This window comes from Rhododendron vialii, chromosome 12a (genome assembly GCF_030253575.1).
Source record: "Rhododendron vialii isolate Sample 1 chromosome 12a, ASM3025357v1".
NCBI classification, from domain to species: domain Eukaryota; kingdom Viridiplantae; phylum Streptophyta; class Magnoliopsida; order Ericales; family Ericaceae; genus Rhododendron; species Rhododendron vialii.
Genome location: NC_080568.1, coordinates 32266005 through 32290278, shown reverse-complemented (window position 1 = coordinate 32290278; position 24274 = coordinate 32266005). Strand labels below are relative to the sequence as shown.

Below are 24274 nucleotides of genomic sequence, written 5' to 3'. Positions count from 1 at the left end.
TGGCATCAAAGTCACATAAGTCAAGTTGTGAGTGATTGTGGGTGCAAATAAGTAAGCCAGCGGTGTTACGTCCACCGGTCTGTTTCATCGCTCAATATCTCACTGTTCGTCTCTACAATTAATAACCTAGAAGAGTTTTTCAAAACTCCTGACTGTCAAAAAGTGTTTTGAACGGTAAAATAGAGTGGTGAAAAAGCGATGAATGTTGAGCAGTGGGCATAGACTTTCTATAAGGAAGTAGTAATACTTTAGTTTAGTCTCCTCACAATTAAAATAATTTTACCTGACTAAATATATATATATATATATATACACACACACACACACACGCACGCACACAGAATTTGTTTTGAACTGTTCAATAAAAAACTGTTCGGATGAACCCTTCCAGGTCTTTTTTTTTTTGTTTTGAACCGTTTAATAAAAAACTGTCCGGATGAACCCTTCCAGGTCTTTTTTTTTTGCCGATCCGTTTTAATCACATTAAACGGTTCGGATCATCAAAATTCGATTGGAAAAATGAAGAAATAGAAAGGTCCACATTTTACTAAAATGTGAAAGCCCCTAGAAGAAAAGGACTCTATATATATACACACACACAGAGAAACATTTATAGTTTGTCAAAATAGTTGTCTTTAACAAAATCCGTGTGCAACAAACTTAATAATTAGTTTAAGGGGATAACCTGCTGATTCAAGTCTCACCGCGGTTCCGATCCCCGCGTCCACCATCTCCCTCTCAATCTCAGGTAAAAACACTCAAATATTGTCATCGTTACACACTTCAAAGAAATTGCTTTCGAAAACTAAATCCCTCATTTTTAGATATCTAATTCCAAAACAGCAAGTTCTGAAAACCATCAAACAAACAAGTTTCAAGAATGCAAATCTGCAAACCAGACAGTGTAAACAGCAACCAAACAGGGCAGTTCATAAACAATAAAGAGTAAGCTAAATTCTCCAAAGTGTTAGAAATCTGATCTAACGCGCATCATTCAAACAAAATCAAGTTAAAAATTCAACCATTTCTCGTAGTAGACACAGGTATTTGGAGAGATAATGCTATCTGGTGTGCACTGATTAATCCGGGAACATATGCCGCATGGAATTGAACCTATGGCTCCAATTTTAGCCCCTCCCATCCCACTTGCAGCTCTATAACAATCGGTTCTCATCGGAATGGAATGATATTCTCCTAATCCAGTGCTCTTAACCTCAATAATCTCATTGTCTAAAACCATAGAACTAAGTATCTCTTCGATTTGCTGGCTTGTGCAATCAGCCTTGGTGATTTTATTCCTAGTGATGAATGCATTCTATGTCAAGATCATCATCAGCATACCATGAACCACCGGTAACTTCCTTCGAGGGTTGAAACTCTGTTGCCATATAATGTTTTCTCCCCTTGCTTTTGACTTTAACGACCTCTTTTATCAATTCTTGCCTTGGAGTACCTTGAGGGCTTTATTGACCACAGGTTCAGGAAGATTCGTCTCTCATTTCATGTCTGCTTTCCAGATTCCCATATCTCGTTTACTTTTGATAAGACTTAATAGTTCACTCTCAGGTGTCTTAGTTTGTTGTGCATTTGATTCTTGTCGTTTCTGCTTAACAGACATAGTGTCCTTGGATTGGCTCATGCCTGTCGAAAGAACATACAATTAGAAGGCAAAAGTTTGGCTAAGCACATTAGCATGGTACATGAACTTTAAAGAAACTAAACATCTTGTGGTGAAATCTGATTTCAGAATTTCTAAAACTTTGAACAGAATGTAAAAGCGATCATATGCACGTGACAGATAGCAGAAAGGAGGGTGGAGAGAGAGAGAGAGAGAGAGAGAGGGACTCTTCCATGAATTATAGACTGCATCTTCAGTTAACATGGTCAAGTTACATATCCGTAAACATTTTTTGACACAATCACACGCATATAGATGGTCATACTAACAACCGTCAATTTTCATATTCTCCAACTCCTTTTGAACCTTAACCACTCACTTGCTGTGGTTAGCACTTTCCATATATACCTATAACAATATATAAACGCATGAGTAACTAGAAATAAGGATGACAGATTTTTAAAGTCATGATCTCGTTCTTTATTATGAGTGCTCTGATTAGCAGCGCCATCGGATACTGGACCTCTCCGAATTCATAAGCACAAAGTTAATTCCTGAACACTTCCATCTTTCTTTTGTAAGTATGGGTTTGGAGCCCTTGAACGAGTAGTACTGTTTTTTCTGTGCTCATTAGTGTTAGTTGATCCAACTGTCATTGCATTACTTCCAGTCTGTAGAGCTTCACAAACATGAGGTATTGATTGTATACACTCACCCGCTTGTCTTATTTCGGAGATTCGACGACACTGACGTTTGTTCACGTGAGCTTCAACCAGTCCCGAAACATGAGGTATTGATTGTATACACTCACCCACTTGTCTTATTTCGGAGATTCGACGACACTGATGTTTGTTCAGATAAGTCCTAATGAGAATGACTTGAGTGAGACTCTTTGCTCACTCAACTTTGCAAGTAGAATGAGAGGAACAGAATTGGGTCCTGGAAAGAAGCAAGGAGACAGCACTGAGCTCTTAAATCCCAAACAATTAGAGTAACCTCTGGTTACAGTTTTCATTTCTACTCCCCCAAAATCCCTCTTTATATATTGTGTCTTAGTTATGATAAAATTGTCATTTTTGTGCTTGGTAAGGCTGAGAAGACAAAGCTAGATGTAAAAAGAAAAGACGTGCAAATTAAGAAGATGGTGGAGATGAACGAAAAAGACTTCAACAACAAAAATTGTTGCAGGACAAGATGTAAGATGTTACAACACGAAATCTTCCTCGTAACTCTGGCTTAAAGAAATCACATGAATATATTTTGTAACAATATCCAGAATTGAATGACAGTAGAGCCTAAAAAACTGTCAACACAACCACCAACTCACTATAAGGAACCCCGCAAAATAGCCCCCGACTTTAGGAGAAGGGTTTCCCCTCACAAATATAAACCCGTCTCCTCAAAGTCATAAGACCCCGTATGTTTGCCCATCGCTAGAAGGTCAAGGAAGTTTTTTTTCAGTTCGAAATTTCTTTCATACAACCTAACCCCAAGGACCCAACCCTGGTCAATTATGTGACATGAGGAAAGTCGAGGAAGTTTTTTTTTTTTTTTGATCCGCAAGTCGAGGAAGTTGGTGACCTGCGGAAACGAGAGCTCAACCTCCATATCACCAAATAATTAATACATAAAAAAAATCTTGATGGTTTTTTATTATGGAAATATCCGGAGTCTAACAGTAACCTAAAAACGAGTATCCAACCGGGACATAAAGCAGAATCATAGGAATTATTTTATTAGCAAATCTACTATATGTGTGTGTCCTCATTTCTTTGATATTCAACAAGCCATGTGTACACGTGTCTAAGAATTCAATGTCGCACAGAGAGAGAGAGAGAGAGAGATTACCGGTTAAACGGAGGAGAGACACCAGCGGTGATCACAGCCAAAACCCTCGTATTAAAGGACCAGAAGAACGAGATGGAGAGTCTACCCGCAAGTAGCAATTGGGCCTCTCAGTTAAGGGGGCCAGAAGAGAAATGGGCTGTCTAGTTTGGGCCTTTTAGCATATTCAGCCCTTAACAATTGAGTTTACTCAAATTAATGAGTTTTAAATTTTTGCTCAAATATTGTAAAGCTATTTTCTCATTCTCTAAATTACAACTGCGAAATTAATGAAGTGTTTACTCAACTTTACATTTAAATTTTTGGGTTCTTACCAAATAAAATTATTACGCTATTGTTTATGCAAATTCAGATAAAAGTATAAGTAAAGGCTCCAGACACCCTAATACATTATAACAACTAAAAACAATTATGAGCTCCTTATTTGAGTTTTTTTTTTTTTTTTTTTCGGGGTTCCAGGTAGTAGTATTGGCTTGCTTTGACTATATATAGTACCATGCTCGAAATAAAAATGCGTGTACTATCAGGAAAACTACGAATGCTTGTGGTTCAAATTATGTAAGATAAAGAAAATGACCCAAGAAAAAAAAACTCTTTTGACTCTATTTTTTGAAATACTTCCACATTATTTTATACATTTCGACACATTTAGCAATGATTGAATGTATAACTTATTAGACACAGATGCTTTTCACAAGGCAGTGATATAGCGATTGAATGTAAAAAGTACGATATGGCAGAACCCATAACCTACGTACAGATCAAGATCCTATATATAAACTCAAGCTCGAAAATAATAATTTTACAGGCCTAATATAAGTTGTTCTTGTTTTTCTTGTTGGAGGACGTACAGGCCTAAGTTTAGGAACAGAAGAAAGGGATCGGTCCCGAGTTTGAGCTTTCATGGAAGAAATGCTCGACTCGCACGGTAAGTGTAACAACTAACAACTACTCCATTTCTAACCTTTAATATGCATGGCAAAAAAAGAAGAAGAAAGAATGCATATGATAATTCTTTCTCCCCATCAAGTCTAAAATACTAGCTGGTAGGAATGAACGGTTCAACAGGATTTTCACTTCTTTAACTTCTTAAAGCTCTAATTTAGCACCAAACTCGTTAATTCAGCTCTGGTGATTTTTATTTTCATTTAAACTGTAAGAAAATACAAGTACATATCAATTACGTTAAATTGATCGAACATAAGTTCACGTACAATCACAATTGTTTGGCGGTTCTGGTCTGGGCGGTGATGATTTCGGTGTTTTGTGCGGCGGTGGTTAGGTTACGGGTTAGGGTTTTGTGCGGCGGGTCTTTTTGGGCCTGTTTGTTTTTTGGGCTTTATTGTATGTTTGGATATCGGGTGTGCTATATTGTATTACTAGTGAATGCCCGTGCCTGAAGGCACGGCGCAACGCATTTTGAATATAATTAAAATGAATTATGAAACTATTGACCACTCTTGCCAACGAAGCTGATTTATACGAGAAGATTTGTTTTCTTAAATTAGGTCCATGCACGTGCCTAAAGCTACGGCTCAAACGATCGCACACACAAATAGACATTGGACTCACGTGCAATATATCAACCCTTGTCCAACGAACCCAACTAGGCAAAAAAAAAAACAAACAAAAAAAACCAAGCATATTCGTAGGAATTCCCCGTGCTTAAAGCCACAACGCGACGTAATAGCAAGTTTGCAACTATCCAAAATTACAAATGGGCCAGACACAGACAAACCACAACAAAGTAAAAAAATGGTCCCGCCGCCTCAGACATGAACAACAACAAAAAAAAATGGTCCTTCCGCCTAAGATATGAACATCGAGAAAAAAACCAGTCCCATCGCCTGAGATGATCGAAATAGATACCTCAGAACCGATAATACGATATTGTTGTGGCTTTCCTACATTCACCCAATATGACTCCCTAGCAACCCCTGGCTCTTGGAAAGCACCTTAGTGCCAAATGTGATTGCTCTGTCCAAAATGAAATAGATTAATTTGCTCATCAACTGAAAATTAACACAAATACAATTGCATAGTCACGTTGAACACCTTAAATAGTAAAAGAGTTCAAATATCACAATTTTCGTTAGGATTTCTAAGGAGCAAGCAAACAAATAATTTAGGAGATAAGCAATATATACCAACCGATACATGACAAAGCAACACATACTTAAATGAGAAAAAGGTCCAACCTTGCAACTTTGCATAACTAACACAAAATAGAAGCCAAGATCACTGACCCTCTTTTCCCTTGCCAAAGTCATTGAGAGTCCACCTTCTGAAAGGCTTTTAATGTCAGTCATTGAGAGTCCACCTTCCTAGTGCATGCCCGTGCCTGAAGGCATGGCTCGAATGATCAGCACACGCAAATAAATACTGGACTCACGCGCAATATTTCAACCACTGTCCAACAAATTCAACTATGCAAAAAACAATGACCCAAGCATATTCATGAAATCGCCCGTGCCTAAAGGCATGACGGGGATATATTCTTGTAATTCATAAGTATAGGCTAATACTTAACTCCCGGAAACAATGCCAAATTTAAAGCCATCTAATTCATGAGTGTAGTACTAAAAGGATGTAAAGATTCAACTTGGCACATTGATCACGATGACGCCTCACAATTTTGTACATAAATCAACCAACCTAAGATAGTTTCAATTCACGATTGAAGAAAGATAAACGACTAACATGTAACACCTACAAATTCCAATAGAGGACATAATTAAATGAAAGGGTCAACTTGACAAAGCTACAAAAGGGACAATAAGCAAACACCAAATATTATATTGTGACTGAAGCCTCAAGGTACATCTCCTATCCATTTTGAAGCCAACAATTGAACCTACACGATTCTAGCTTTAAGTAACAAATAGATCCCTGAGGAACAATCTTGATAAGTTAACTACATCATGTAGCCACAATGATACCCAAAAACACTTGCTCGTATAGGAGAAACTCACACCATAAAGGTGACAATCATACCTTTTCTGCAAAGTATGTTGTTAAGTGTGAAGTTCATTTGTTGTGGTTTGTCACTGTTGTGTTGTTGCTCTTGTTACTCTTTGGTCTCAAATTTGGCCGTCACTTTTGCTGCTAATGAACTTTCATATGGTGTCACTTTCTGCTACTATTGGGCTCTTTCATGCTCATTTCTACTACTATTATTGCCTTCTTTGGTGGCAAGTTCTGATGTTGTTCTTATTGCCTTAACAGGTGTTTTAAGGTGCAGTTTGAAGGTGTCAAATAGTTTTCTTCAACTGCTGAAATTTCCATGAAAGGAATCTAACCAATGAGGTGGTTTACAAACAAAGGGACAAAAGGATTAAAAAATCATCAATATCTGAAAAAACTCATGCATAACCGAGAAAGTCAATCATAATTCAAAATACATAGGAGCAAACCCAAAATAATACATATTTTCCCAGTCTCCGCGTGTTACTAAAACGTAGAATGCTTGGCACAATTCTACGTCTTAAACCAATGAAGTATTTTGACACATGGTACATATTTCGTTTGGCAACCATATTGTTTCAAGTTAATTGTTAAAAAATGCTACCAGATTAAAGGCAATAGATGAGAATCCAGACTCAACCTTGAAAGGAGAATTCGGACCCCTAAATTCTTGTTCCATCTTCCTCCAGATCTTCTTCGATAGAAACCAGTTTATTATTAGATCAAAATGTGCCAAACAATCAGCTTGAATCGCAACAAAATGAACCGACTGACTTAATGGCACTATTTGATTGGTGATCATAGAGAATAGAATCATTTATCGATGTGTACTCAAAGCTAAGAACCAGATGCACTCAAAGCTAAAAAAAATAAAGTAATGATCAATTGTATATAAAAGTCAATGTGACACTCGATTCCCATCCACAGCTTCGGGAATTATGTTCAATGGTGTCAATCTGCACTTATGAGTAATAAGGCAATAGAGAAATTTAAGAGGAAAACCAATGGTAATAGCATGAGGTAAAAGAAACCAAAGCAAATTACCAAAAATTAAAAGTAAACTTCACATCTAAAACCTCTCAAACAAATGAAATGACAGACTTACCAATACAATGGTGTCCACACCATTTCTTTCTCCATTTCCTAAAACACAAGGATTCCAATTCCCATTGTCTTTGCTAATAGAAGAAAACTGTAGGCACAAATTGGTTAGAATAACCTAACCAAAGTACACAAACGAAGAAACTTGTAGCCAACGAACAAACATTAATACTCGAGGACAATACTCTAGTTTACAATTTACTAATCACAGTAAATTGTAGAAAACAAAATAGAATGACTATAGCTTCCCACAACCAATTCTACTTAGGCTCCAAATAACATTCTGCCTTGCTTGTGCCTTCATGAGAGTATTGGCACAATTATGGATTTTTCTAAGGAACTTTTTTTTTTGTCGGCAATATTCTAAGAAACTTTAAAGTCTTCTTTATAATCTTGTTTATTGCTTGTAGAGAGATAATGGGGCTACAAGTACATGTATGGATTAAATTTGGCCCTTGACTGAAAGCCACAATCCAGATTACCTTCAATTTCAAAATTTTCGGGTGCAAAAAAATATAACCACCATGTGGTCATATAAACTCTCTATGTTCATCAACTTCTAACCACCGTGTGGTCAATTTCAGGAATTGCTTCCATTGTGGACTTTTGCCGAACATGTGTTGAGCAAATAACAATAAAATTCTAAGACCCAAAATCGTTTAAACATTCAGTAGATCCAAACGTTGAGATACGGAGATAGGTATTATATTACCTCAATTGTCGCCGGTTTGGACCCTAGAATTAGGGCTTGGATCGTCGGAGAAGCAAGCAGCGGATGACAGTGGTGAGGCGAGGACAAAAAAGAACACGCGTGAGGGAGAGAGGGAACACTGTTCAAAATAAATCATTACGAACAGATTTGTTAGTTGGTAATCACAAAATCCACACACACAGAGAACACTGAGAGCCTCGAACGGTGATAGTTCCAGTGGTGACTCGTCGCGCTGGTCGGTGGTGCTAAGAGAGCGATCGAAGGGACAGAGTCAATAGAGGGAGAGGGGGTCTAAGGGAGACTGGAAGCGTGAGGTTATGAGGTATGAGAGTAATGGTACAGGCGTACAGCTAGGGTTTCAAAAAGTCTACGTTTCAAAGTTTGAAAATCAAATTAAAATTTTATCAAAATTCAATTTATGATAGCCCTTGGATGGATTAGGTATTTACCAAAATGCCTTTGGTAGGATGAATGGTAGAGATTTATGTAGGTATGAGGATAAATCTAGAGCGTTGGTTGTCTTCTGGATTCAAACACAGCTTTGTTTTATTATATAGATTTTTTGGCTCCCATGTTAGACCTTAGGGGTTGGGCTTTGCCTATGTGATGTATTGTCAAACTTTTTGTTCGATTTCCCTCCTCTCTCCCCGTTTTTTAATAAAATTTTTGCCTATAAAAAAAATCAACAAAATCAACTGTTGAGTAGTACTCCTTTAAGAAAGACAAGTACATAAATAAAGAACTTCCATTCTGGAAATTATAGAAAGAACTAATCTCTCTTGATCTCCCATTTGAAACGATTCAAAGGGGGTCAATTGAGCTAATCTTGTCGGATTGGTTGACTCTAGTGATCATTTTTTTATTTATTATTAAACTGGAATTAAAGAAACAACAAAAACTAATATATAGTCCTAGGGAGTTTAACTCCCCTACCATCATCAAGGATGATTTGATTCAAACAGTTTAGAATCGAATGAATAATAAAGAAATTATGATCAATACTATTAAGGTTAGCTCTTGCACTAGCATACGCACTTCGGTTCTCCTTTGACTCTAGTGATCATTTTCGAGTATGGAAATAGCTCAAAAAAACATCAAAGTAGTTATGCCAAAGCATTTAACAAATGTACTTTAAAGGATTCAAGAGCATAATTTGTTAAGGTTAGTGTCAGCCCTGATCGACATTTGGAAAGCCTAAAGCGAACTTTAAAAAGTTGGGCCCTTAATGTGCATCACAAGCAAATCGATAAAGAGATAAATCGACTTCAAAAACAATCATAGTCAACAAGATAATTAAAACTCAAGTACATCATGACAAATTTTCGAACAATTCCAAATCTCTATGCCTTATTTCAAACGTCTGATAGTATCACTTAAATATCACCATTCTCCCACTTTAAGAAGCACTAGCAAAAGTACTAATTACACTAGTATAATTTGAAACCACCACTTAAAGGTGACTTGATTATTTGGACTGTATTTCCAACTTATACAAAACTAATTAAGTTCACCTTGTAACAATCCGGATTTTTGACCCAATTTTTTTTAATACAAATTTATATTGTTAAATTTCTAATTCAATAATTAATTAGATTGAATAATTAAAATATATTATTATATGTACAATTGATATTATTTGCACTATTGTATAAGATATATATTTAAATTTTAGATATACAGGGAATTAGAGATTCATATTCATCCATTATCTTTCCTATCTAAATCCTAACTAGAACTCTATTCAAACTAACTCTCCACTTCTCTCTTTCATCCTATACATACACGCGTCCAGATACATTCTCACCCTGTACATACATGCGTCCACATACATTAGAATTGAACCCCCCCCCCCCCCCCCAAATGTGGCACTTGTCCCCTATCCTTTTATTATTATCAGTATCTCTTTCTTTCACTCTCCTTCCCCATTCTACCACTTCAACACTTATCCTCTCACATTCTCATTACATTATTCTCTCTCATTATACATACCCATATAAATTCAAAAATTGAACACCAGTATATTATTTCACTTCCAATTCTATTATTGAGTCTAGAAGAGAGAGAGAGAGAGAGAGAGAGAGAGAGAGAGAGAGACGGATTATTACATAAAATTCCTCCGTACATCATATTCAGGTTCCCAATCAATCACTACATCACTAAGCATCCACACACCACCTTCCAATTAGCCCCGAGTCCCCCGCTACCGCCGCCATCTTTTTCATTTTACCGAAATCGTCCGCAAACTAGTATCCGCTTTTTCGGTCGGATTTAAGGTAGAATAATCACTGCCCTACTTTCTCCTAAGTATATTCGTATGTAGTTGTTCATTGCGAAATTCGATTATTGCGTATCACTTTTCTTTTCCATCGGAATAAATAGCGTGGAGCGAAGCATGTTGCGATCGAGTATATTATGAACTAATTTGTGAAGTATAATTGCTAACTGGAGATTTGTTTAATGGGAACTCTACTGTACGTGATAGTGAACTAATTATGAACTGTACTATATAATTAGTGAAGTATATTTTGCATTATAAACTTTGATAATATATTGGCACATAAATGGTGTCACCCCGTCCACTAACTAGTAATAAGGTAATTTGGTAATTATTAATAGTGGTTTTAGTTTTCCTAAAGTAAAAAGGTTACCTAAGAAGCTTGTAGTTAATAATAAGAATTTAACAAATGCTAGTCTATAATGATGAAATCCCTGAACTGTTGGTTCAGGTTAAAACTTTCTTTGTATTAATACAATTTACTCATGGAAGTAGGTAATGTGCATCGAGACCACGCAGAAGCCTAATTAAGGTATAAAACAAAATGTACAGTGATCATTATATATTTTATTGTAATATTATAAATAAACCTAAAGTCTATTTTCTCACACATAAAATCTTTAGATATAGTTTGAATCATAAAGTTATCAAATTATCTTGAGGTGTACAAAATTTCTACTGAACAACCTAAATTAATAAAATTTCAAATGAACTGAATTGTTGGATGAAAATTATAACTAACCCCAAAAGGCATTGGCCCAATCCAAATCTCTTATGTGTTTAATTATTTGCACATATCAATTGTTATATTGTTGTCTCACTGAAATGTATCATGTTTGAGCTGTTGATTGATTGTATCATGTTGAACGTGCTGGAATGGACTTGGGTTCATGGGTGGTTTCGAGTAGTGAACACGTAGACGTGGTTAAGTAAATGATAAAATGGTAAAGTTGATTAAGGATGTTGGGTGCCGGTAAAGGACCCTGGTGCGGTAAAGTACCTTTAGTTGAGTTGGGGAAAGGTAAAGGACCCCAAGTACGGTAAAGTACTCAGAGTGTGTGGAGGATGATAAAGAACTCCGGGTACAGTATTTGGAATACGGTAAAGGATCCTAAATACGGTACAGTACCCAATGTGTGTGTGGAGGAAGGTAAAGGACTCCGGGGTACAGTATTTGGGATACGGTAAAGGATTCTAAATACGGTACAGTACCCAGTGTGTATGTGGAGAACGGTAAAAGACTTCGGGTACAGTATTTTGGGAAACGGTAAAGGATCCTTGAATACGGTATAGTACCCAGTGTGTAGATTAGGGGTATGGTAAAGTACCCAATGTGTAGAGTTGGGAGACGGTAAATGATCCTAACAATGAGATAGTGCGACCTCTAATGCTGAGTTGTCATGGTGAGCTGTTCCTTTATTATGGTTGTAAGCGAATCCAGACTGGATACATAATTTAGTAGTATTCGCTTAGAACTCTGGTGCAGGACAAATAAATGGAGAGTTATTCCATGGGACGGTCAAAGTTGGTGGATATGGGAGGAAATGACCTTTTGGAGAAGATCCTTAGATTTTATGTACGATAATGGATAGTAAAGGAAAGGGCGATGTGTTATTATGTTGTATCTCTTGTGAATTGATATATTGTTGATCTGCTAAATGTAAAGTAAGGGGTTGGTAGGATTTGGATTATTCTACTGGGTGAATTATCACTCACGGATATGTTTGTATCCTGGTAAATCGTTTGCTTCAGCGATCAATTTGCCAGAGGGTGCAGGGTTCAATGGTGGAGTTACTTGACGCAAGAGGAATACCAAGAGCGAAGACCGAATATACTTGAGATCTGAATCAAGACTAGAGTTGCTCTGAAGATATTTAAATAAAATGTTAGATTTTTTTTTTTGTATTTTTTTATGTACATTTTGTATAACGACAAATAGGGGCCTAGTAATTTATAAAATTCAGTGTATTTTAGCATTCATACTTTCGAAATTCCTTGAAAAATCGGGGCGTTACACACCTACTCATATTCTCCATCTAAAAGACATATTATTGTCCTTGTTCTGCCATATCCCTCTTCTTATATCTTCATATCCATTCTTAAATTTCGATTGCTCAATAAACATGCTTTAAATGTGAAAAAAAAAAAATTTCAAGGGTTTTACTTCTTCTTCTTTTTTTTTCGATCAAACGGAAATTCAAGAAATTTTACTTGTGACTATGACTCCGTCTGCCAAATATTTTCAGTTTCTTGTTAATATTTAGACTTCTACCACAAGGATTTAATCCCATGTCCATTCCACAAATTCTATCTCTCTCTCTCACACACACACACACTCGAATAACAACAAAGAAATACTGTAGTATTTAGTGGTGATGGAGTTGTTCAGCCAAAACACCTTTCAATTTGTTGGACCCATAGCTAGTTAGACAATATTAATATTGGTCCCAGCATAATTGGCCCATTATTAAAAGTGATAATTAATTGCCCAACATAAGTACAAAATTGACCTCTTCAAACCCTTCTAAATTATGAAAGAGATAAAGCTACCTAATTCTGTAACTCCAGTACCATAGCTAACTAAATTTTCCAGCCAAGTACCACAATTTCTCTCACCTAACCACTAAAAATAATAATGATAATCATAGTATAAAGTTGGAAATCTTGAGAGAGATCATCTAATTAACTAATTGAGATAGAGTAGTTATATTGATCAACCTATCAATTTCGGTTGTCCCCATTTCAAGTCATTTTTGTCATTATTATGATCTTGATAGATACATATATATAATTCAAAATAATGCCTTGAGCTCATTGAATCTACACCACGAGAGATCTTTTTTTTCCGACAACTCTAGAATATTTAGATTATCTTATTCATGGCAGTGAATAAGACATTCACGGAGAAGCGCAATCTGGGCTGTCTGTTTCGGCTTTGAACAGTCCGGATTTAAATGATATTTTTCCGGGAAAGAGTTTTACCCCCGTACCACTGAAGCTCCGTTAAAAATATTTTTCCCTCTGGAATTTCTAGTGCTTGAAACTCCAAATTTATAGATTCCTGAACAATATTAAGTCCGGAATAAACGATGGGATTCCATCTCTGCGTAAACAAATCAAAATGTTATGTGTTTTTTCCCTTTAGAAACTAACATAAATTAAATAAACAAAAAAAAAATACCACAGAAATATTGTTGATTAATTTAAAGATGATACTATGATGCATTCGTGTTATCTGAACATATTATATGGTATAATGAACAAAAGTATATCTTACTATAGGCAAAGATTTTCTTTTTATATCTTTGTGATATATTTACTTAATTTGTCGTTACTTATATTTAATTGGAAGTGACGAATAATAACAAGAACATGCCCTTCGCATCACCCCTTAGAACTCATTTCATAACCCATGCTTTTTAGATTGTTCTGTTGAATTACTTATTCTGCATCTTAATTCAGACTAATTAAAAAAAATAAACAAAAGTCACTCCGTTCCGCTAAGATAATTAAAAAAATAAGTATAGCTTATTTGCAATTTTTAAACTTAAAAATAATGTATCTACAAAAATAATTTGCATCGTTCAAAAGATCTCATCGAGATCCATCAAACAATATTCATATTGCACAAAAAATTATTTCAGTAAGCTCATTATTTTTAAGCTTGAAAATTGTAAATAAGCTATATTTATTTTTTAAGTACTTATTTCCCATTTTAAGGGACAAGTCATTCTCTTACAATACATCACCTTCAATTCAAAAAATAAAAATAAGTACTTATTTTTCTTAGCCAAACGGGGCCAAACATAGACGGAGCCACCATGAGAGCTTATGGGGGCCACAGCCCCTGCGTTGTTTCGAGCTTTTATTTTATTTTAAATTTTAATATTATTTTTAGTAATTTTTTGTTTGTTAAGAATTACTATATTTTTTATTGAGTATTATTTAAAAATTTAAATGCTTTAAGAATGTGTTTGTTTTGGGTTCCAAAACCCAATTCTACCCTCTGCTCATGGTCTCCTATAAGTTTTTTCTTTAATTATTAATCTTTTTTCTCTTTCTATCTCTCTCCCCCACCCAAAAAAAACCTTTCTCAAAATCTAAACCAAACAAATTTTGAAATTTCAAAACCTTGTTGTTGGAGTCCGACCCCGTGTTTACAAAATTCTGGTTCCGTCCCTGGGGCGAAACAAGAAAGGACTAAAAGACAGAGTATCTTATTAATATATGCTCGTAATTAATATTACTTTGTTTTCCCTTATTGAAAGTTTGAAACAATTGCCTGTTGGTCTTAGCAGAAGTTGCTTTCCTTAATTAACGAACAGGATTAAGCAGTCTTTATCAATCTAATCATTAGTATATGTTTCATTAATGCCTTCATTGTCCATATCAAATTAAGTAGTAGTAATGTGTGCAGTTAGCAATCTTATCCTCTCACTTAATTGGTTAATAATCTTGATGACATGAAAGCAACCGTTTCGTTTTAATTATTAAGGCATGCAATCTAGTATGTGCATATATTCGTATAATGACATTTGATTTGTCCATAAAGTGTACTACTACAAGACTAAAATGCAAGCTCACAACATCAACTTCATTTTTCCTTTTTCTTTTTTTAATTCAGGTTGTCTCGGACTAGTTTGTATGGACAAATCCCTGTAATTCCTCTCATAGTTCTCTCCATGCTTATACGTGAAGTGAGATGGCCTCGAGATTTACTGACAAGTAAAAATCAAACCTACCGATCAAAAAGAAGAGAAATCAAACCTTGAGAGAGTAAACCCCTATATAGAGGGGACGACCGGGTATCTCATTGAGATTCCCTATTATACATGTTGGTAGTTAGAGGCAGTATTATTGCTTTCCTCGAGTGATCTCATGAGTCACGACTCTTACCTAAAGTACAATGTTGTATGGTTGCCTAGTTAATTAAGCTCGCAAGATATTTTTCTGAAAACAAAAAATCTTGGATGTGAGATTTTTTTTTTAAATTTTGGATTCATAAAAATTCTGTAAAATTACATTTCTAATGCATTTCTACCTCATATCAAAAGGAATGCAAAATAATAATAATAAAAAGGGATTATTTTCACTACATTCTGGTACAACTAACAAAATATCAAAACAAAATGTTGGTGAGAGAGAGAGAGAGAGAGAGAGAGAGAGAGAGAGAGTAAATAACGTAGACACGTTTTTGAAGGCAATTCAATTATTTCTTTGTTGCCCACATGATCAGCACATGCAAACACAGATTTATGTATTCGAATAGAGGTCACGATTGCTATTTTTTTTAAACATCCTACGTACCTAAGAAATCCTACCAATAAGTCCATTCTCTGCAATGTTGAATTACATAGATCAAGAGGGCAAGATTTGTTGCATTGGAGCTCTAAATCCAACATTCGATCATACATTCATGTAAATATACTCCATTCGTCCCAAAATGTTTGTTCGGTCCGCAAAAACGATGACTTAAAAATAATACATTTCTTTCAAGAAAAAAATCAAAACTTTTTCATAAATTTAAAGAACTCATCGATATCTAGTAAATTGTTTAAAAAAATTGGAGTTTTTCTTACAAAAATTGTATTATTTTTACGTCACCGTTTTGCGGACCGGACAAACATTTTGGGATGAAGGGAGTAACATATTTATATTTATAAGTAAGGGTATGTATATGTGGAAAAATATATACTGAATAGGATACGACTTGTATGTCAGTTTCATTCTTGTTAACCTACCCATGCTTCACAAACCCATAAACAGAAAACATTTTAAATATTGCTTGAGAGTGAAATGAGATATTCTACTTAATAACATTTGGAATCTCTCCACTCATTGTCAATTGGCCTTGAGTTGGTTATAAGGTCTCCACAAATCAAGCAGTCTCACTGCGTTTTTGAAATGGATGGAGTGCGTTTGGAATCAAATATCTTTAAAAGCCACTCTTTTTTCCAGTTTTTTTTTTTTTCCTTTTTACTGAATATTTCTCCTTCTTGTCAATTCCAATTTATTTGCTTTTTTTGGTTCAATCTTTAAGCCAATAATTGCAAAATTCCAACATGTTAGTTTCTTTATAACACTCTGGAGATTACTCTATTCCCAGATGAAATCATGTGGCATTTAAACAAAAATCAAAACAAGTACGGAAAAACTATTATTACAAGAAACAAGTCGAACCTTAAATTAAAGGATGCTGATTTTGACGCTCCACTCTAATAACTTCATGTACATAGTAGAGCGCTTGGGTACAAATGTGAAGCGCAAAAATCAATTTCCTAAATTAAAATACATAACAGTTCAAAAAAAAATTTAAATACATAACACGTTAATCTTAAATTCCTAACTATAAATTATTGTAACTTTTCCATGAATCTGTATGCATAACTTTATTTTTTAACCAAACATATGACATTATTACGGAACAAATTATGAGTACCATAGATTTCTCTCCATTAAAAAAACAGAAAAGGGCTGGCTTTTTAATTAGAGACCAAACAGGGCCTTAGTCAATTCCCATTGAGGAGTTCCTCTATCATTTGGAGCGCCATCCTTTCCTCCTCATCCAACCCATCCCCCACCTCCTCTGCCGCATTACCCGGCGGCGCCGTCGCCTCGGCGACCTCCTTTTCGCTCACATCCTCTTTCTTCTTCCCAAGTTCAACCATCATGACCCACTTCGAATCCGACCGGGCACCCGCCCGCTTCTGCCAGACTCCGATGTGAGAGTTCTCCGGGTCGAGCCTGAGGCACGTGAGAGACGGCGACGGGGTTTTACAGCATTTCCGGAGCTTCTCACTCAGGGCGGACGAAAGCGCGGCAGAAGACGATGCGGTTACCGGTGGAGAACTACTGGCAGTGTTTGGGAAGTTGGTTTTGGCGTTGCGGCCGCTCATTAGCCTCGCCGCCTCGTCATAGGCCCGCGCCGCCTCTTCCGCCTTTTCGAAAGTTCCTAGCCACACCCTCCTCTTTCTGCATTACGAAAAACCAGTGAATTCTTTATGCATAAATACGTACGTGTACAATATCAATTATTCGTAGAGTGTATGTATTAGAAGTATTATTCGCAATACTATCAACACAACCGTGTTTCGAGGCGTTCAATAACATTGGTCTACATGCATTCAACGGCTTCGAACACAGTTGTAGTCGGAAATGCCGAATACATTTTGAAATTGTACGTGTTGGTAGACTTTTTTGTGTTGGGATAGAGAGACGAGAGAGTGGAGAATATATACAGAAGGGGGTGGCGGATTTCGGCGACCCAAGAGCCCCAGTGGCGTTGCCTGACACCTCTGAACTTCTGTGAATGTACCATGCTACTTAATTTCTCAGAGAGAGAGAGATGAAAATGAGGGAGTTTTTTTTTCCTGAGTGCAAGTAATGTGGGTTAGGAAACGCAATATAAATAAGAGGGGGAAGCTAAGGGAAAAAATTTCAATCCCGGGTGGGTATTACGTGGTGCCTGCTCAGTGCATTTAAATTGTCTATTGTGTTTTTGAACGGCTCGAATTTGGAGAGATAAAAGAAAGAGGGAAAGTATTAGGGTGAGAGGAGGGAGAGAGTTTCAATTCGAACCGTCCAAAAATGTATTGGACGATTCGAATGTACCGAGCAAATATCACATAGGATATATCCACCCAGCACCGAAAAAAATTCTCCACGTGTGTACCAACAGCAGACAAGTTTGGGGACCATAGAGCGGGAAATATACTGCTCAAACTGTCACATCCATGCCAGAGATGAAATGCCCAACAGTGACGGAGTGGAAAATCCTGTAGTGCGGGTTTTTTGTAGGATGCATTCGAATCGTCCATCTCGACAATTAATTGTTTAGATATCTTTGACTTCGAATCGTCCATCTCGGCACTTAATTGTTTAGATATCTTTGACATAATTATTACTGGTCAAAAATAACAAATATATATAAACTATTAATTGTCAAGAAAAACGGTACAAATGCATTCTACGGACCCTGTTAGGCAGCCTGCTTTACAGGATGCCCGGATGCTGCTGTTTACGTCTATATAGGAGTCATACTCAGCTTTCTTTACCTAACACATTTAATTACGATCGAGTACCATAAAGTGTAGTGCTTCCTGTGGATGTGTAGTTGCAGAGTGTTAAGCTGCTTGGCACAACGTGACAGTGCCCGAGAATTATCGAACCACAACTTGCTTTCATCGAACTGGTGTCGGCGTGCTCAATGGGCTAATTAATTTGGTGGATTAAGAGTCCTACTTTGAATTAATCGATTCTGACCCAACTAATAAATAGGTTAAGTTTGTTCTCCGTATTAGTGGTGGGTTTGAGTTTATTATCAGATTTGAGTCCAATTTATCACCCCTAAGAGTCTAAGACGCTTAACATAATGAGTGTACTCACTTTTCGAATAGCTCACACACTTGCATATATACAACTAACATATATAGTTATATACTTTCCTGTTGGTTATTAAAAACCACCATTCTTTTTTTAACGCAGAAGGATAAGAGAGTAATTTCACTTACCACTTTCACTAGAGAATTGCTGCAAAAACCTCCATTCAAAACCCTAAAAGATGGAGAGAGAGAGAGAGCTATTTCCAGTGGAAATAATGAGAAATCAGCCGCCAAAATCGAAACAATTAGCTTTGTGAGTTAAATTCCATTTTGTGATATGAGAACCAAGAAAAAGTGCTCCTAGGTCCTAAGCAATTAAATTGTGTGCATCAATTTATTCTGAATAATATTCACAGCATATACTAATTTGGAACTTAATTACATCCAATTGAGGGACGGTGCTGTATAGTGGTGTGCGCAGCACGAAGCACCAACCCGAAGTCCAATTACTATATCATACTCTCTCTTTTTTGGCATGACAATGAAATTAATTTAGATTCCCCACAAGAAGGGGATGTATTATTATTTAATCATTATATCGCACTCCAAAATTCAAAAGCTCTCCCCACAATTCGTAATTAAATTCCCCAATGAATTGAACTAATTTCATTGAAGCCTTTGAAGGTTTTTGTCGGTGAGCTTCGCAGGCTCCAAGCTTTAAGCCGCCATGCATGTGGTGATCATATTGAACCATGCACACACATTCAGTACCAAACACTAGGGGCCTACATGCACTAGCATCCCAATTTTACCCCATGATAAAGGAAAAATTATTAATTTGTGTGGGCTTGGGGTACCGCATGGCGGTACCCCAACACCTTTAATAAATAACCATATATTTCTGTGGGACCTAGTACCAAATGCAGTCTCAAATGCAGTCTGAAGCGAATTTGTGATATAGGGCTGTATATGTTAATATTATAACATGTCATTGATATGACCACTGAACTGAAGTACTCAATCATGTTTTCATTCCCATTGCAGTGGGTTAAAGGTCCACTGAAATCACCTCCATACTATTTTAGTCTGAAGAAAGCAACATGCCACATGAAGGGTTTCATCTCTGCATGCACATTGAACTGGTACGTACGTACTGTTCATAAATCAACTAGGGCCAAGGCTAATTTTTTTTTTTTTATCGGTAATAAAATTTTATTAAAGAAAACTTGACAAAAGATACATCAAATTGGAAGAGAGGAGAGGGGAAGGCCAAAACTCGGACAAGTGGGTTTCATCTTTAATAATAGCTCTAAATGTGTTCAGACGAGCTAGGTGGTGATCAATACGTACGTCCAAGAATATTATTTTGTGGACTAACGAACTTAAAAGGGGTAATCAAGCTTTGTTTGTTTACCGATCGAGCCAACCTCGGATCGACCCAGGTAACATGCCGGGTTTGATTGGATATTCTATTTACGGATGATCAAAATAGTTGTACGTGCGCGCGTGATGTGAAAAGCGCTTAAAAAAAATGTGTTTGTTCAAGTTTGATTTGGTAAGGTACAAAATTAATTAATTTCCAAAAAGATTTTAACGAGCTGAAGATACACGAGCCAATCAAACATTATGCAACATTACTTGATTGCCTAATTAATGGTAGAAGTTGATAAGTGAACTATTGGTTTTTTTTTTTTTGTTTTTTAATTTATACGTATATTCTCATTGGGTACCTGCCATACAACCCAAAAAGTAGAGTGGAAGTTCCTAGAAGTTTTTGGGTGTAAATTAGGTACCGCCACGTGGTATCCAGCGCACATCTGAGCAATCCAAACGTGTGTTTGGATGATCCAAATCCGAACACTCTCTCTCCTCTTTCTTTTTCTCTAAAATCATGGCCGTCCAAAACACGTTTGGACAGCTCGGACGCGTGCTCGGATACCACGTGGACTATACCCTATTTGCACCCAAAAACTTCTCGGAAGTTCCACCGTAGACCATTAATGTTGATGGTTGTAATTTTACTAGTATTGGTAGTTAGGTTGCTTAATTTGGGTCTTTGTTTGTTAGGTAGGATAAGGTGAAGAAACCAAAGAAATAGTAGTAACTATCACCAAATAAAACCAAACATCATTCTTACAAGCAATAAAACAGCACATGGTGGAGGCCTTATTTTCTAAACCAAATTGCAGGTGAAACCAATGGCTGTTAATAATTGTGATGGGAAAATATCGGGCCTTAAAATAGCGGCATTAGTTTAGAACATGCATGACACCTCAAAATCACCACATTAAATTCATTTGTTTTAATTGCACTTGTTAGGAAATGACAACTCAAGTGATAGTAACGTGGGGAGGGTACGTACGTGTGGAGTTTGGTATTGTGATGTGAAAATAACAAGTCAAGGATGTAATTAACAACAACAACAACAACAAATTATTGGTGTAGAACAATGGGGAGCAACCTAAACAGGGAAAATTGGCCATAAGTACGGTAAAATAGTTTTTATTTAGGGAAAAGACGCTAGCCAAATAGTTTTCAATAGAGGTCCTTCAAGTTTTTGAATTGTTGAATTATAAGGCCAAAACATGTTTTCACAGGCAAAACTACCCTAGGGTAGGGTACCCTATGGTTGTTGGGAACCCTAAGGTTTAAGCACATTTATAGAATTTTAGAGTGCACTTTCCTATTATATATCAATTTTCATGTTTTATGCACTTTCATAGGGTACCCTAGGATTTTAGGCATTTTCACTAATTTTCAGTTATTAGTGAACTTTCACTAGTTTTGCAAAAAGTGTTTGTCTTTATATTTGATTGCAAAATGTTTATGTCCTTGAACTCAAAAAATATAAATATGAATTTTTTTTTTTTTTGGCCAAGTCTCCCAACAAACAAAGTGTTTTAATAAGGAGGACAGGACAACAACGAGAATGATCACAACGAAGCCATGATCTTTACCTGAGAAGAACCGAATTCATAGAGAGAAAAATACGGAGCACTTATTGAATGATTTGTATTCTCAATCCGGTTATTAATAAATTTTGGAATATCTATAAAAAAAAAATTTGCAATTAGGGTGCTTAAACTTTTGCCCAACGGTGTGCCTCAGAGGCAGCACCCTTTAGAAGTGTAGAAAATAATTGTGAAAAGTGATGCTAGTCATAAACACAACTCATAGATTTATGTCTATTAATTGCACCTCAGTTATTGCTCAAAGGGCACCTGTTAGCCGGACCGATATTATTTTAGCAGGAAATTCCTGGCCGGTCCTCTTTTTTACATAGAGTTTCATGCAAACTCCTTTTTGTAAAGCTATCCCATCCAGCCCCTTTTTTAAAGATGTTTTTACTATTTTACCCTTGTCACTATTTCAATACTCTCAGAATTCACACTCCACCCACAGAATTCACACCCCAAGAATTCACACCTTCAAAAATTCACACCCCACAGAATTCACACCTCCACGAATTCACACCCTCCAAAATTCACACCCCACCCACAGATTTCACACCTCACAGAATTCACACTTTCCAAAATTCACACCCCAAGAATTCACACCTCCACGAATTCACACCCTCCAAAATTCACACCCACCCACAGAATTCACACCCCAAGAATTCACACCTTCAAGAATTCACACCTCTTTTAAGAATTCACACTTCTACGAATTCACACCTTCCAAAATTCACATCCCTTTTAAGAATTCACACTCTTTTGTACTATTCACACCTTTAGAATTCGTGCCCATTCAAATTACACAAATTCACAACCCTAAATTCAGAATTCACACCCCTCTAAAATAATTCACAAACAAACACTTAATCTGGATAAAAACAAAAACACAGGTAGTTCTCAACTTCTTACATCAACGCCTCCATTCACAATATTCTTAAATTACTCCAACATATGAAAAAATTCGAGAGGAGGTGTCACATGCTTGGTGTGAAGTCTGGGTTTAAATTCTTGGTGTGAAGTCTGGCTGTGAAGTCCAAATGAAGTCTTGGTGTGAATTCTTTGGAGAGGACCCTTTACAAAATTCACGCCCATTTTCAGAATTCATACTCTTAAAATTTGTATTTCACACCCCTTTGCACTATCTTAATTGTCATAATTCACACGCCTTTCATTCTTTATTGGGAGGGAGTGAATTCTTGTGGGTGTGCAGGTGTGAATTCTTGTGGCTGTGAATTCGGGAAGACCCTTTACAGAATTCACACCCCATTCACACCCTTAAAATTCAGAATTTCACACCCCTTTGCACTACCTTAATTGTCTAAGCTCAGCAATAATTGGAAACAAAAATCCCGTGAAATGCACATAAAACAAACGTACAGTATTTAGTATTTTTCTTGTATTTTCTGTGGGAAAGAAAACTCAAATTGAGAGGCCAGGGACAAAAAAATGAGATCAGAACTAGATCCACGAGGAAACCAGATGAAGATCCACCAAAGCAATTCGCAATGAGATCCAGTAGGACTTCGCGATTCCCACATCCACGACGACTTGATACAAGATGCATGGACTTGGCGACGAGAGGAGTAGGGATGGCATTCGGTACATTCGGGGCGGATATTGGGGTTTCCGCCCCCGATCCCCGAAACCGATATACCACCCATATCCGCCCCGATAACCGAACGGGGAGGGAAAAAGGAAACCATAACCGAACCATTCGGTTTTCGGGTAATCCCCGAACCGAATGGGTAACCGAACCAGATCAAAAAAAGAGAAAAAAAAAACTCAACATTCAGTCATTTTCGAACATAGATCTCAGAGAACCAGAGACGAACACACACACAGAAGTCAAAGTTTTGGTAAAAATAAAAATCTTTTTGGTGGTTTTGAGAGAAGTCACCACCGTCCCCGGAACAAAACCCAAGTTCCAAGGATTGTTTAACAAATCTCCTAATTTGTAGTTCCTATTATTTTAACCTGGGATTAGTGATTTACCATTGGTGCGTTGAATTCAAGGCCTCGAGCTTTTTGCCTCGGTGACGGAGGGTGTCGGTGGGTTTGATGTTTACGATTTGGGGATATTTTAGAGAGAGAGAGGTGTGGAGAGGGAGAGAGAGAGAGAGGGGGGAAGGTGGAGAGAGAGGATCCGGATAGGGGATCGAGTATGGAAGGTGGTCGGAGGTGGACAGCGGTGAAGCAAGTGGGGGGAGGACCTGGCGTTGGTGAAGAGAGGATACGGAGGTAATCACGATGAGAGAGAGAGAGATCGCCGCGCTCGGCGTCTGCTGTAACCTGATGTGGGGAAACGAAGATAACCCTAACATATAAGCAGAAATCCTATTGGTACCGACGGGTACCATAGGGAAAATGTACCGACGGCCGCCGGACGGCCGTCTCCGGCCACCGGACGGCCGATCCGAGCCGTCCAAAAATTTTAAAAAATAAAATCGAGTGGGCTTACGCGAGAATCAATGGCATCCGAGGTGT

The 24274-nt window shown here is 36.9% G+C and overlaps 1 protein-coding gene and 1 long non-coding RNA gene across 3 annotated transcripts; both read right to left on the bottom strand.

Annotated features, from left to right (window-relative positions):
* Positions 1-905: 905 nt before the first annotated feature.
* Positions 906-3552, bottom strand: LOC131312140 (uncharacterized). The gene is made up of 2 exons (XR_009195716.1): positions 3467-3552; positions 906-1641 (listed from the first exon to the last, which is right to left on the bottom strand). It is a non-coding gene; the product is annotated as an uncharacterized LOC131312140 (long non-coding RNA).
* A 13326-nt stretch (positions 3553-16878) lies between these two features.
* LOC131312139 (ethylene-responsive transcription factor WIN1-like) lies at positions 16879-17908 on the bottom strand. Of its 2 annotated transcripts, XM_058339899.1 has the most exons (3): positions 17754-17908; positions 16984-17487; positions 16879-16924 (listed from the first exon to the last, which is right to left on the bottom strand). In XM_058339899.1, the coding sequence occupies exons 1-2, from the start codon at positions 17831-17833 to the stop codon at positions 17025-17027; spliced, it is 543 nt and encodes a 180-aa protein (XP_058195882.1). In that variant the 5' UTR covers positions 17834-17908; the 3' UTR covers positions 16879-16924; positions 16984-17024. The 2 variants fall into 2 exon arrangements, with proteins under 2 accessions (XP_058195882.1, XP_058195881.1); XM_058339898.1 differs by lacking the exon at positions 16879-16924 and having other exon boundaries at positions 16971-17487.
* Between the last annotated feature and the right edge of the window lie 6366 nt (positions 17909-24274).

What these genes read in the sequence shown, in the direction of transcription:
- LOC131312139 (XM_058339899.1), bottom strand. Translation starts at nt 17,833, where the DNA reads ATGGTACATTCACAGAAGTTCAGAGGTGTCAGGCAACGCCACTGGGGC. An exon ending in GAAATCCGCCACCCCCTTCT is followed by an intron (nt 17,488 to 17,753) that starts GTATATATTCTC and finishes TTCGTAATGCAG; the next exon opens with AAAGAGGAGGGTGTGGCTAG.